The sequence below is a fragment of the Dreissena polymorpha genome, chromosome 1, assembly GCF_020536995.1.
Source record: "Dreissena polymorpha isolate Duluth1 chromosome 1, UMN_Dpol_1.0, whole genome shotgun sequence".
In the NCBI taxonomy this organism is placed as follows: domain Eukaryota; kingdom Metazoa; phylum Mollusca; class Bivalvia; order Myida; family Dreissenidae; genus Dreissena; species Dreissena polymorpha.
The window spans coordinates 91,093,185-91,106,108 of NC_068355.1; the positions used below are offsets into that span (position 1 = coordinate 91,093,185).

General features: G+C 34.2%; 1 protein-coding gene across 1 annotated transcript in view; it reads right to left on the minus strand.

The window, feature by feature from the left end:
* Nucleotides 1-12,924, minus strand: part of LOC127840573 (dynamin-binding protein-like) — a 105,047-nt gene that overhangs the window by 57,525 nt on the left and 34,598 nt on the right. The window contains exons 4-5 of the mRNA XM_052368986.1: nucleotides 4,136-4,212; nucleotides 3,719-3,854 (exon numbers count right to left, since the gene is read on the minus strand). Of these exons, the coding sequence (XP_052224946.1) occupies nucleotides 3,719-3,854; nucleotides 4,136-4,212 (213 nt within the window). The remainder of the gene's footprint in view (nucleotides 1-3,718; nucleotides 3,855-4,135; nucleotides 4,213-12,924) is intronic.

The following is a 12,924-nucleotide window of genomic DNA, read 5'->3' on the forward strand; positions in this document are numbered from 1 at the left end:
CACTCAAAATGTTCAACTCCATGAGATACACATGCATGCCAAATATCAAGATGCTAACTTCAATAGTGAAAAAGAATTTGCGAATGTTAAAGTTTTTGGACGGACAGACAGATGCCATATATTCGACATTTGACCTTGAAGGATGACCTTGACCTTCACCTTTCACCACTCAAAATGTGCAGCTCCATGAGATGCACATGCATGCCAAATATCAAGTTGCTATCTTCAATATTGAAAAAGTTATGGCCAATGTTAAAGTTTTCTGACGGACAGACGCCATATATTTGACATTTGACCTTGAAGGATGACCTTGACCTCTCACCACTGAAAATGTGCAGCTCCATGAGATGCACATGCATGCCAAGTATCAAGTTGTTATCTTCAATATTGAACAAGAGCTGTCTCCTTCGGAAGACATATGCCCCCAAAAAACGCTTGTTCAAAAGCAAAACGCAGATTTCGAAACCTAAATGGGACCCTATAAGTTCAAGTTCAAGGTCAAAGGGGCCAAAATTTGTGTGAGTATGGAAAGGCCTTGTCCATATACACATGCATACCAAATACTGTGAAACCATTTATTTTTCGTCGGCACAAAATTTCGCCCTTTTCATAAAAATGACTATTTCGTCCGCTCTTAAATTCGTCCATTTCTGGTTTTGAAAAAAAAACAACGTCCGATTTGTTTGTTGTACATGTAATACGCGGTTTCGAAACAATCGTGCTGGGAAAAGAGAGGTGACACTCGGTAGTCACTTCCAGGAGGTGGGCCTTGTTTGGCATATGCCAATTAACAAGTCTGTTATTTTAGGTGATAGTTACTGTCCCTTATTATTTTATGTCATTGACACGTTCTTTGTTATGATTAGCGGAGTAGTGGGACTAAATAATCGTTAACGAGTGTTTTAAACAACGAAGCCAATTGCCAATTAGTCTTTTTCCATTACTTTCACGGTCAAACTGATAACAATCTTACCTTTATCGGCGCCAATTATGTACAAAAATAGTAGATGCAGTTAAAACCAAACAACCAAACACAAATCAAAATGTTCTTTATTAATTTATAACAAAGCGCAGAATATATTTCAGTCAGGTGTTGATCACACATCGTCATATTTTAATTGCGTTTAATAGTATTGTCTTTAATCCGGATTCACCGCGTGTAGGCTGTATAATCTGCAACACCCCTGAAAAACACAATACACACAATGGGTAATAAAGTTGTTAACAATTAGCGCTAATCAACACTATTATACCTAAACGAAGTCGACGCATTCGATACAGCCTTTTTGCATTCGCGTTTTACAGGAAATGTCAGTTGTCAGTACACTGTATAATGAACACCCCTTTGTGTCAAAACCGGATTTAACTCGAGTGTGAAAAGTCGACTGTTTCATGTTCTTTGTATCAATACCATCTGTCTATCTGTATTATAAGTATACCAGTCAACAAACAAGATGCGCGCCTCCGCATATTGGTATTCGGACGTTCAAAAAATTGACCTAAGGTTTAGCGTGCACGCCGTCGAACGCATTAAGCAATATAACTCGTTTTTTTTTTTCATTATTTCTTTATTTGCAAAAAAATACTAGTGGCTTATAACTTACCTTGCAATCTTTTTTTCTCGCATTTTGCGAGTGTGCGAGTGTTAATTTTGAGCCCTGTGTATATGCGTGGATTGCGCTGAATTTAAATGCCTCATGCCTACGGTAATTCAGTCTTATTTGTTTCAAATATGGGACATGATTGTTCGTTAGGATCTTGAATTCGTCCATCGGTCGAAGGACGAAAAAGGCGAAAATTATTGTCGGACAAATAATAATGGTTTCACAGTATGCAGGTTACATCTGAAGCAACATAGAAGTTTTGAGCATTTTTTGAGCGGAAACGCAACTTTTTTATGATTCAAGCGCCGTAACTCAAGAGTGCCTGGGTAAATTTTGCTGATTATCAAACTTAACCTAGATTTTATTGTCTTACACATTTTTATGAAGTTAAGCGGAAACGAGAAAAAACCTCAATTTTTCAATGATTCAAGGACCGTAACTCAGGAGTGTCTTGGTCAATTTGGCTGATTATCGCACTTGACCTAGATGTTATTGCCTTACACATTTGCATGAAGTGTGGCAAAGATCCTATGACATTTGCTTGAGTTATTGAGTGGAAACAAAAAAACAACAATTTTATGATGATCAAAGGGCCGTAACTCAAGAGTGCCTGGGTAAATTTGGCTGATTATCAAACATAACCTAGATTTAATTGTCTTACACATTTTTATGAACATAAGTGGAAACGAGAAAAAACCTCAAATTTTCAATGATTCAAGGGCCGTTACTCAGGAGTGTCTTGGTCAATTTGGCTGATTATCAAACTTGACCTAGATGTTATTGCCTTACACATTTTCATGAAGTGTGGCGAAGATCCTATGACATTTGCTCCAGTTATTGAGCGGAAAAAAGAAAAAAACCAATTTTACGATGATCCATGGGCCGTAACTCAGGAGTGTCGGGGTCAATTTGGCCGATTATCAAACTTTACCTAGATATTATTGCCTTACACATTTTCATAAAGTTTGGTAAAGATCCTATGAAATTTGCTCGAGTTATTGAGCGGAAACGAGACAAAACCCAATTTTACGATGATTCAAGGGCCGTAACTCAGCAGTGTCTGGGTAAATTTGGCTGATTATCAAACTTGGCGTAGATGTTATTGCCTTGCACATTTTCATGAAGTTTGAAGATCTGATAACAATTGCTCAAGTTATTGAGCGGAAACGAGAAAAAAACCAACTTAACAATGATTCAAGGGCCGTAACTCAAAGAGTGTCTGGGTCAATTTGGCTGATTATCGAACTTGACCTAGATGTTATTGCCTTACACATTTTCATGAAGTTTAGTGAAGATCGGATGACAATTGCTTGACTTATTGAGCTGAAACTAATCCGGACGGACTAACTGACTGACTGACTGACGGACGGACGGTGCGATTTTAATATGCTCCCAGAACCTATGTTCTGGGGGCATAAAAAGTAAGGGCCATTAAAGTTTTCGGACGGACGGACAGACTGACATACTGACACACTGACAGACAGTTCAACTGCTATATGCCAACCTACCGGATGCATAAAAAATATATAATTTGGAAGGTCAGATAATTATGTCCATTTAAAGCTTATTACTTCCTTTGGATTTGTTTTTTCGATCCCTAGACCTGGAAGGATGATGTTTACCTTGAAATTTTACCACTCAAAATGTGCAGCTCCATGAGAAACACATGCATGCCAAATATCAAGCTGCTATCTTAAATTAAAAAAAAATTATGGCCAATGTTAAAGTTTTTTTTCGGACGGACGAACAGACTGACATACTGATGGACAGTTCAACTACTATAAATTATGCCACCCTATCGGGCGCATAAAAAAAGGTAAAACATATATATTTGTGAATGGAATAAAAAGAAATCTAATGTTTTTAATAGGTAATTTCTTAAAGCAAATAACCCCTCAAAAGACAATATTTTCTGTATTTGTCTTAAACAAAGCAAACATTTAAACAACATAACTTCTTGCCAAGAGTAACAATATTTACAGAACTATGGTCATTATATATTTACTTGTGCTAGATACAAAACTGCGAGCAAATTCATGGCTGTAGTTATTCCAGTAATTTTAAGACATGTTCTTCTCAATACAGTCAACTGAAAAGAGTTTGGGTTTGTGTACCTCTCAGTGTTGTCAGTTCGCTAGTGAGGCCCAGAATGTTGTCAGTATAGAACTGAATGTTGTCATGGAGTTCAGTGTCGTCTACAGCAGAATCAGCCAACCGCTGCTCAAGCTCTGCTTTGGATTTGCCAACACTCTGTAAGATCAAAATGTATGTCCGCACAAATTATTGCCATATAAAACTTCTGACCTTTATTGATATACGATGTACCTTTTATTCAAACAACAAATTTGAACATTTCCATTATCAAATAAATGTAAACACTAATTAACAAACAATTGTATGCACATTGTCATTTTCATCAACACTTATTAAAATAAAATACAGTTTTGACGGTCAGTTTTAAACTTTTCATTGACTATCAATATTTAATTCGATGATAATTATATAGCAAAGTATGGACTACAAATATTTACCTGAATATCCTTCTCAATATTAGAAATCTGACTCCTCAGACCCAGGATTTCTTCTGTTTCAACTTCTTCTGCTACATCTGCAACAAAATGACACAAATGACCTTTAAAGTTTCACTTACAGACCATATATATCGGATCTGGCTGGAGTTGTCATATCATACCATAATTTATTAAACGAGTTCAGGAATTTTGTTAGAAAGCGAGCCTGTGGCGAGCTTACCAACAAATTTCCTGGACGAGTTTAATAAAATATGGTATGAAATGACAAGTGTCAGATCTTTTTATCACATGCTTTTAAATGAGCAAATAAAATAAATATTTACGCAAACATAATGATAAATCCTGAATATTGTTTACATTTCGTGACGCCATTTGACGTTGCAACGTCATTTCAGCAAAATAACAAAATGCGATTGGTCAAACGAACGAAAAAAAGCCAATGAAAACGCTTAAAAAGTATATTACATATGTGTAAGACAAAAATATTTGTAATGGTTATATTACATGGGAAATAGGTTATGGCATGTGATAAACACTTCTTATAGTTGCTAGGGTTATGCTAATGATGTGTACTAATTGAAATGTTAATGGTTCAATTGGTTGATAATGAAAGCACTGATATCATAATGTAGATACATTAAACACACTCAACCTTTGACATTTTGTTATTGTATAATTGTTTTGACTTTGCAAAATTGAATATCTTTTCCAGTCTATTCAAATGCAAATCTACAAATAAACAGAAGATGACTCAGTGAGTGAAATTTTTTAAACAATGAAACAATTATTTTTTTAATACAGATTTGATGAAACAAAGAGCTATCTTTGTTCTTAAAAAAGGACTTCAAGTATGTACTGCTGTTGTCACTTTTATTGCAAACAATTGAAAATCACTAGCATAACAAATGTCCATTGTGCATCAACATTAAAGCCAAGAGCTGTCTTCTTAGATAACAGGAAATTAAAAAGCATGGTTAACTTAATAAAAGAGGTACCTGAAAAGAACACATATGACAAAACTGATTTTTTTAAAGGTAAACAGTAAATAATACTTTTTGAAGGACTTCAAATTCAATACTTTTTTATCTCCCTCTGATCTTTATGATCATGAACTTCCCTATTTTCATAATGTAATAAATGAGTCCAATATGTACATCTGTTATTGACATAACAGTGTTTTCTCTAGCCTGAGTATTGTTTGTGTGACGTTTGACTCCCTTGTGGTTTTAGACATGCAAATAATTAGGGTCAACACTAATTTGTATTTGACTCCATAGTGTTAAATTTTGGGAACATAATGCAAAACTATGGTATTTTAATGTTTAAATAATTTTGGTTTCTGTAATTTACAAAAAATGCCCGTAATAAACTAAATTATAGCTTGCTGAACCAAAATATTACTATATTTTAATGTAATAAAAAGCTAATAACAATTGCAATGAAGCCAGCCATATTGATATTATATTCTGTATGATTAATCATACACAAGTATATTTGTTAACTCCCAAGTTGCCAATAAAACAATAAACACACCACGTTGTGCATGGATTTTATTCTAGCATGGATAATGCATTTGCAATATTGCTTAAAACTCTTTTTTAATAAATTATTTCTATTCCACCTCCGTAATGGTATGAATATTATTAAAAGGAATATTGCCACTGAATACCTTACTCCTAAGTGTCAGTGAATATCATGTCATGGGATAGCAATTAGATATTTCACAACAAATTACCCTATTACACTGATTGAAATCATAATTATAACAGATTTCTTTCATCAAGAAAACTTATTGCAAAAAATACTTGAACAACTTCAACTTGAAATTCTTTGTTTATAAACAATCATGTATAATGGTGATAACTCATTACAATAACAGATCTGAGTAGAATCGTCCCTTGAGATATGTAATGTAAAAGTAATAAAGACACATAAATAAAACAAGAGCACCGCCTTGCGGGTGCAGACCGCTCATCTATTTTCATTTTAAAGGTGAAAGGACTCTCATTTTCAATCACAAAGGAGGGAGGGGTGGAGTGAAGAGGGGTGTATAGTGTGGGTGTGTGGACATTTATAACATTATCTTCCAAAAATGCAAAAAAAAAATCTTTCAGGAGTGGGGTAGGGGGGGGATTCTTGGGTGCGATGGTTGGACGGTATTTCAATATTTCAAACATAAAATAATAAAAATAAATATTTGTGTTTTTTAACCGTTTCAAAAAAAAAAAAAATTTGGGGGTGGTGGGGTGGTATAGTGGTAGGGTGTGGTGGTCATTTGTGAGATGATCTTAAAAAAAAAAAAAATTGGGGGGTTGGGTGGGTGGGGGGCTATAGTGTGAGGGTGTGGTGGTCATTTGTGATATGAACTTTAAAAAAAAAAAAAAATTGGGGGGGGGGATACGGGGGGAGGGAGGGAGGGCACGAGGGATGGTTTGGGTGGAGATGTAAAAGTAGTTTTGTCAAAGTATCAATCAAATCTAATCATAAATAAAGAAGTTATGGCAATTTTAGCAAAATTTAATAATTTGACCTTGAGAGTCAAGGTCATTCAAAGGTCAAGGTAAAATTCAACTTGCCAGGTACAGTAACCTCATGATAGCATGAAAGTATTTGAAGTTTGAAAGCAATAGCCTTGATCCTTTAGAAGTAAATTGGATCGAAACACAAAATTTAACCATTATATTCAAAGTTACTAAGTCAAAAAAGGGTCATAATTCCGTAAAAAAGACAACCAGAGTTATGCAACTTGTCCTTTTACTGTACCCTTATGCTAGTTTGCGAGTGTTCCAAGTATGAAAGCAATATCTATGATACTTTAGGGGTTAAGTGGACCAAAACACAAAACTTAACCAAATTTTCAATTTTCTAAGTATAAAGGGCCCATAATTCCGTCCAAATGCCAGTCAGAGTTACATAACTTTGCCTGCACAGTCCCCTTATGATAGTAAATAAGTGTTGCAAGTATGACTGATACTGTAGGAATAAAGTGGACCTAAACACAAAACTTAACCAAATTTTCAATTTTCTAAGTATAAAAAGGGCACATAATTCTGTCAAAATGCCAGTCAGAGTTACATTACTTTGCCTGCACAGTCCCCTTATGATAGTTAGTAAGTGTTGCAAGTATGAAAGCAATAGCTTTGATACTTAACGAATAAAATGGACCTAAACACAAAACTTAACCAAAATTTTCAATTTTCTAAGTATAAAAAGGGCACATAATTCTGTCAAAATGCACGCCAGAGTCATCTTACTTTGCCTGCCTAGTCCCCTCATGATAGTAAGTAAGTGTACCAAGTTTGAATACAATAGCATTGATACTTTTTGAGAAAAGTGGACCTAAACGCAAAACTTAACCGGACACCGACGCCAACGCCAAGGTGATGACAATAGCTCATAAAATTTTTTCAAAAAAAAATGAGCTAATAAAATTTTATACAAGTACAATATTGACCTAGAAACCAAGCTACTACAAATACTCTTCAGTGTAAGTTTTACATTTTATAACAATTCAAGTGTTAAAATGGTTCATAATTAATTTTTTTTTTCGGTGTAAGCTGTATTAAGCCAGCTTTTCACCTCTCCTGACCTTTGTAAGTGTCCAATAAAATTCAAATAAAATTTCCCGCGGCTAGGTACGAATGAATACACTTCATTTATTCCATTGGCTGCTTTGAGTATTCCACCAGAACATTGGAAACATATACGCGTCTTTGTAACACTGTTTTACTGCATGAAACAATTTTATTTCTAATGAAAAGGCTTAATAGATAGAACAGTTTTACACTCAATTCTCGACATCAATACAGTTTGTGCGTGCACCTTTTATTTTCAGGGAATTACCAGCGCAACGCGTTTATATTTAAAGGCTATGTTCTCATATTTAGTACTTACTTTCATATTCTTGTCAACATGTTAACATGTAAAAGTATAAAGAGCAGTGGAAGCGAGGCCTCACTTTAATACATTGCATTTCAACCAGCGAGGTATCGGGTCAATTCGCGGCCAGTGTATGAATGTCAGAGTTTATATACAGGTCATCACCGGAGTTCGCGGCCAGTAAAATAATAGTTATATAATAAATACGCTATCCGTGAACTAGGTGACCTGGAATTTTCTTTAGACCAGAAATATGTAGATTCTTAATGTGTTTTCAACAATACAATGATTAATATTATTTTTGATTAATTTAAAAATAATTATTCTACCATATTGACCAATGTATTAAGCATGAGCCCGATAATTATCGATACTGTTAAAAATCGAATCAAATAGCAATGCCCGATAAACCACTAAAACAGGTTTGTTCGAAGAACGCGCCTATAAATACGGATACTTCGCGTGTGGCCGGTTGACTCGTATGTTTTAATTTCACTTCCATTCTTCTTTTGGTTTTCTGTTTTGTATCTATAGGTTTATGACCAGCAATATGTAATAATGTAAAATAAGCCGCGAAAACTCCGTGTAACATCCCGTACTGCGTGTGATGCAGCTAAGAACTGCACAGAAAAAAGACATTCGCTATCCTTGATCTCATTCATTGAACTATCAACGCTGTATATCTTTTTTAAAATATATTTCTTGTTACAAATTAATGTAAACAAGACACCTCTATATCTAATAACATCTTAAAAGTCGATTTTACGAAAAACAAGAGCCGTGTTTGTGAAGCACAATGCCCCCTACTGCGCCGCTTTGAAGCAATATATTTGAACTTTGACCTTGAAGGATGGTCTTGACCTTTCACCACTCAAAATGTGCAGCTCCATGAGATACACATGCATGCCAAATATCAAGTTGTTATCTTCAATATTTCAAAAGTTATGAGCAAGGTTAAAGTTTTGGGACAGAATGACAGACAGAATGATAAACAGACAGACCAAAAACAATATACCCCCGATCTTTCGATCCGGGGGCATAAAAAGTTTGGATTTTAAACAAACAAGCAATTCCTTGAATTGATATACCCCGCCAATTTCTTTTTTTTTGACAGATGGACGGACACAATGACAGAAAGACCGAAAGACAGACAGACAGAAAACACCAATTCTTTATCCCTCCGCCTTTGGCGGGGGATAAAAATGACAAAAAAAGAAACCATGTCCATGCAAGCATGAATAAGGTTAAAAAATAAAGTAATTTTTTTTAGAACTATTCCAATACAGGACGCTGTATTAATTTTTCAGCTTTGATAATATTATGTCCTTTTTATATCACTAAGGAAATATAATGACCATAGAGACATATTTGAAGTTGAACAACTGTGGCAGTTATATAGAATATATCAACTTAGTATAAAAATAAATTTAATTAAGTAACAAAAATAAAAGTGTTCATGGCACTTCACAAAAAGTCACATTTTGATTTTTACTGATACATTTAGTTGAATTATATAAATTAACTTCGCAAGCAAGGATTGCATATTAGCTACATGTTGTACCTACACACAAAATTGCAACAGAGTATCTCTACCTAAACTAATTGAGCCAAAACCATTTTTCTTGTTTCAGTAATTATAACCTTTACTCTTAATCTTGCCCCATATGAGCTACAACCCTACTTCTTAATGCGAGTTATCTACAAACAAATTTACAACACAATACCTACATCCAAACTTATGTAATCAATGTTTCATTACAATTTCTTAAATTACTCTTTCTAATTTAAGCAACAGTTACCTTGACCCCACTGGCCCCAAATCCAACCCCTAAATAGACCAACATGCTATTGACTGGCACACACAATTTCAGCACTTAATCTCCATTCTGACTAATGTAATTGAGTGCAAACCTTTTGCCTATTTTTGATAAACAGTGAACTTGACCTTGACCCAAATGGCTAGGTCTACATAATAGTTGTTATTTGGAACTCTCCAGTCTGGGTTTTTCCAATATTTAAGCACGCGCTGTAGGTACAAACAAAAGCTGACTAGCATATTTTAAAAGAGAGTGAATAAAGTCATCCAATCAGCATTCTTCATATGTACCACGTGATCGTCCAATATATTCTGGTATTGGATCCAAAAAGTCTGTATTTTTTCCATATTGGACAGTTGAGTACAAGTGCACTAAGCAATTGTTTTATAACGATAAACGCCGTTACCAAGAAAAAGTATCCGAATGAACTATAATCGACTCAGGCGCTTGTCTTGAAAATAGCATAGATGCAATTAAAGCATTTTAAAATCAAAAGTAAGATGAAACAAAGAGCTGAAGAAAGGGATATAGAATAAAAAGCTTATTAGACGTTTAAACTGTACAATACATGATATATTTGGACTCGCACACAGTTTGAAGTCATATTGGACTCGCCTAACGGCTTGTCCAATATGAAGTCAAACTGTGTGCTAGTCCAAATATATCTCCGTATTGTACAGTGAACTGTCTAATAACCTATAATTATTGCTGAATAGTAAAAACCACTTTTACCGCTAAAACGTTCGTTATAGTTGATAAAAATACCATGATTTCATCATTTTTCTTTGGATGAACTAATCTCGATCGTGTTTAATTTGTAAGAATACTATGTAACACGATACAATGCTGCATGTACATGTAAACAGCTTCGGTCATTGCATATACTGTGCGTAGGCATACAGTTAAAATGGAAGTGTGTCAACGAAACTACCAAGACATTGAATACATCGTATATATATTATACTATTCAAATATCTTTAAAATCTTACAGACAAGTACCACACAACAAAAACCTGACCATCCTCAGTCCATTCGTAGTACTAGAACTAATATATCGTTCCATATCAGTTGGATATTTTTATGTCTATTGATAAAGCTATATTGTGATGCTTTTCTTTAATCTAATATGAAAAGTAAAGAAAACTATTCGCTAAAGACTAAGACCTTAAGATTAGAAGGCACTAACAAGCTTTACCATACATGACTTTTATTTTCTATATCTATAAATCATGCCGAAAAACAAGAACATGAATAATGTTTTTCAGAAAAAATATTGCATATGTCAAGCCGTTTGTATAGGTTCCTTCATTATCATACAGCTGACAAAGTCTGTTTTTCATGTCTTTTAAGGATGTTAGCTACTGGACCCATTCGTATAGGTGGCTGTACATCTGAACGGTGTATTTAGACTTTAATCCTGTATTAAACGTTTGACATACATGTATATCAGTATTAGATTAGTTATGTGTAATTATTAATAATAATAGTAATAGTAACAACAACAAAAGACTTGAATTTTGACATTTCCTAAAAAATACACTACTGTCGTTTAAATACTTATTATCCACTACTGAATGGGAAGCAAATCGGATATCGACGTTACTGGTCATTACTGTATTAATGACAATGTTTGTACCTCCCATTCACGCTCAGAAGTTGGAAAAACCCACAGCTCGCGAGTTTCAAATAAAATCTATTGTACATGTGTATCTCTTATTACAAAGTCACATAAAGGAGTGTGATTGGTATTTTGTGTTCAATAAAAAAATATGTGTTTCAAAATATAACTTTGTTACATACATGTAATTGAACAAATGCACATACAAAATATAAAACATAACAACTAGTTTAAATGCCGTAATCCTCAATACTTTTCAGTAATCCAAATGCTTGTATGTGAAACTGTGCATTGATTGGAAAAACACAGACACTATATATAGCCTTATCTAACAGTAATGATGTCAGTCAATAGCATATTAAAGTGCGACATTATTCACCTTCCGCATAACTGCATACATTTCTATTTATTACAATAATTGTGGAAAGCCTCCCTTTTGATACAGGATACAGTGTTATCAATGGATTTGAAAGGCATATCATGTTAGAACATCATTATTGGGGCTTGATTATTTATGTATACCTTCCCATTTAGATTTGTAGCATAGTAATCTGTTTTAGACTATTCAGAGAGTTCTGACGATGTTGTCACAAGAATACCATACATTAACCTTGTTTTACTTATTTAAGACAAACTGGACTAGTGCATGTACCTGCAAGGGAAATAAGCCAATGCGCCGTGTATAGTTTAAATGTGAAGCGCCTCTGAACACACATTCTGAAAAGGGAGCTATATAAATGTGGTAAAAAAAAATAAAAAAATGTTTGTACACTGTTGTCCCTGATTATGCACATGTATTAAGCCCATTTTCCCAGAAAGCAGCCCATTTGATCGTTATTCTAAATTGTATTATTAGTAGAATAAACCTGTTTTATTAATATTATTTCACTGTAAATCACACATCCCAATGAGTGTGTTAACCGACATCAATAGACCTGTATCAAATTCAGGAAAGCTTTTATTTACAGATGTATAACTGAATCTACTGTCTAAACAAATAACAGCCAATATAAAATTTTCACTGAATACATCCAGATGTTTAAGTTATTCATAAAGTGTAGGTGTAAATGTATGCCCTGGTATTTCATCATCATAGTTTAAACCATTTTAAGTTTTCCTACCTGTTTATTCCACAAAGAATGTTCCCATAAAGATCAATACATGACAAATATCAGCGCCTGTTTAACATATTATGTATATGAAGTTTAGAAACTAATGATAACAGCAGATATCTTTCTTGATAATAGCTACATTCAAAACACTCCAATGACCCCAATAAATGCTGAGTACCGTATACACATCAACGGTAACAACATATCATAAAGCCACACACCTTTATACAGATATTTGGTTGGTTGTTTCCGAAGCTTTTTGTTTCCATTTTCAAAAGAACTTCATTCAAATCATAGGGGTCAATTATGCAAGCTCCTTACAAATGACCTTCTATAATCTGAGGTCTTAGGGAAGAATGGCAG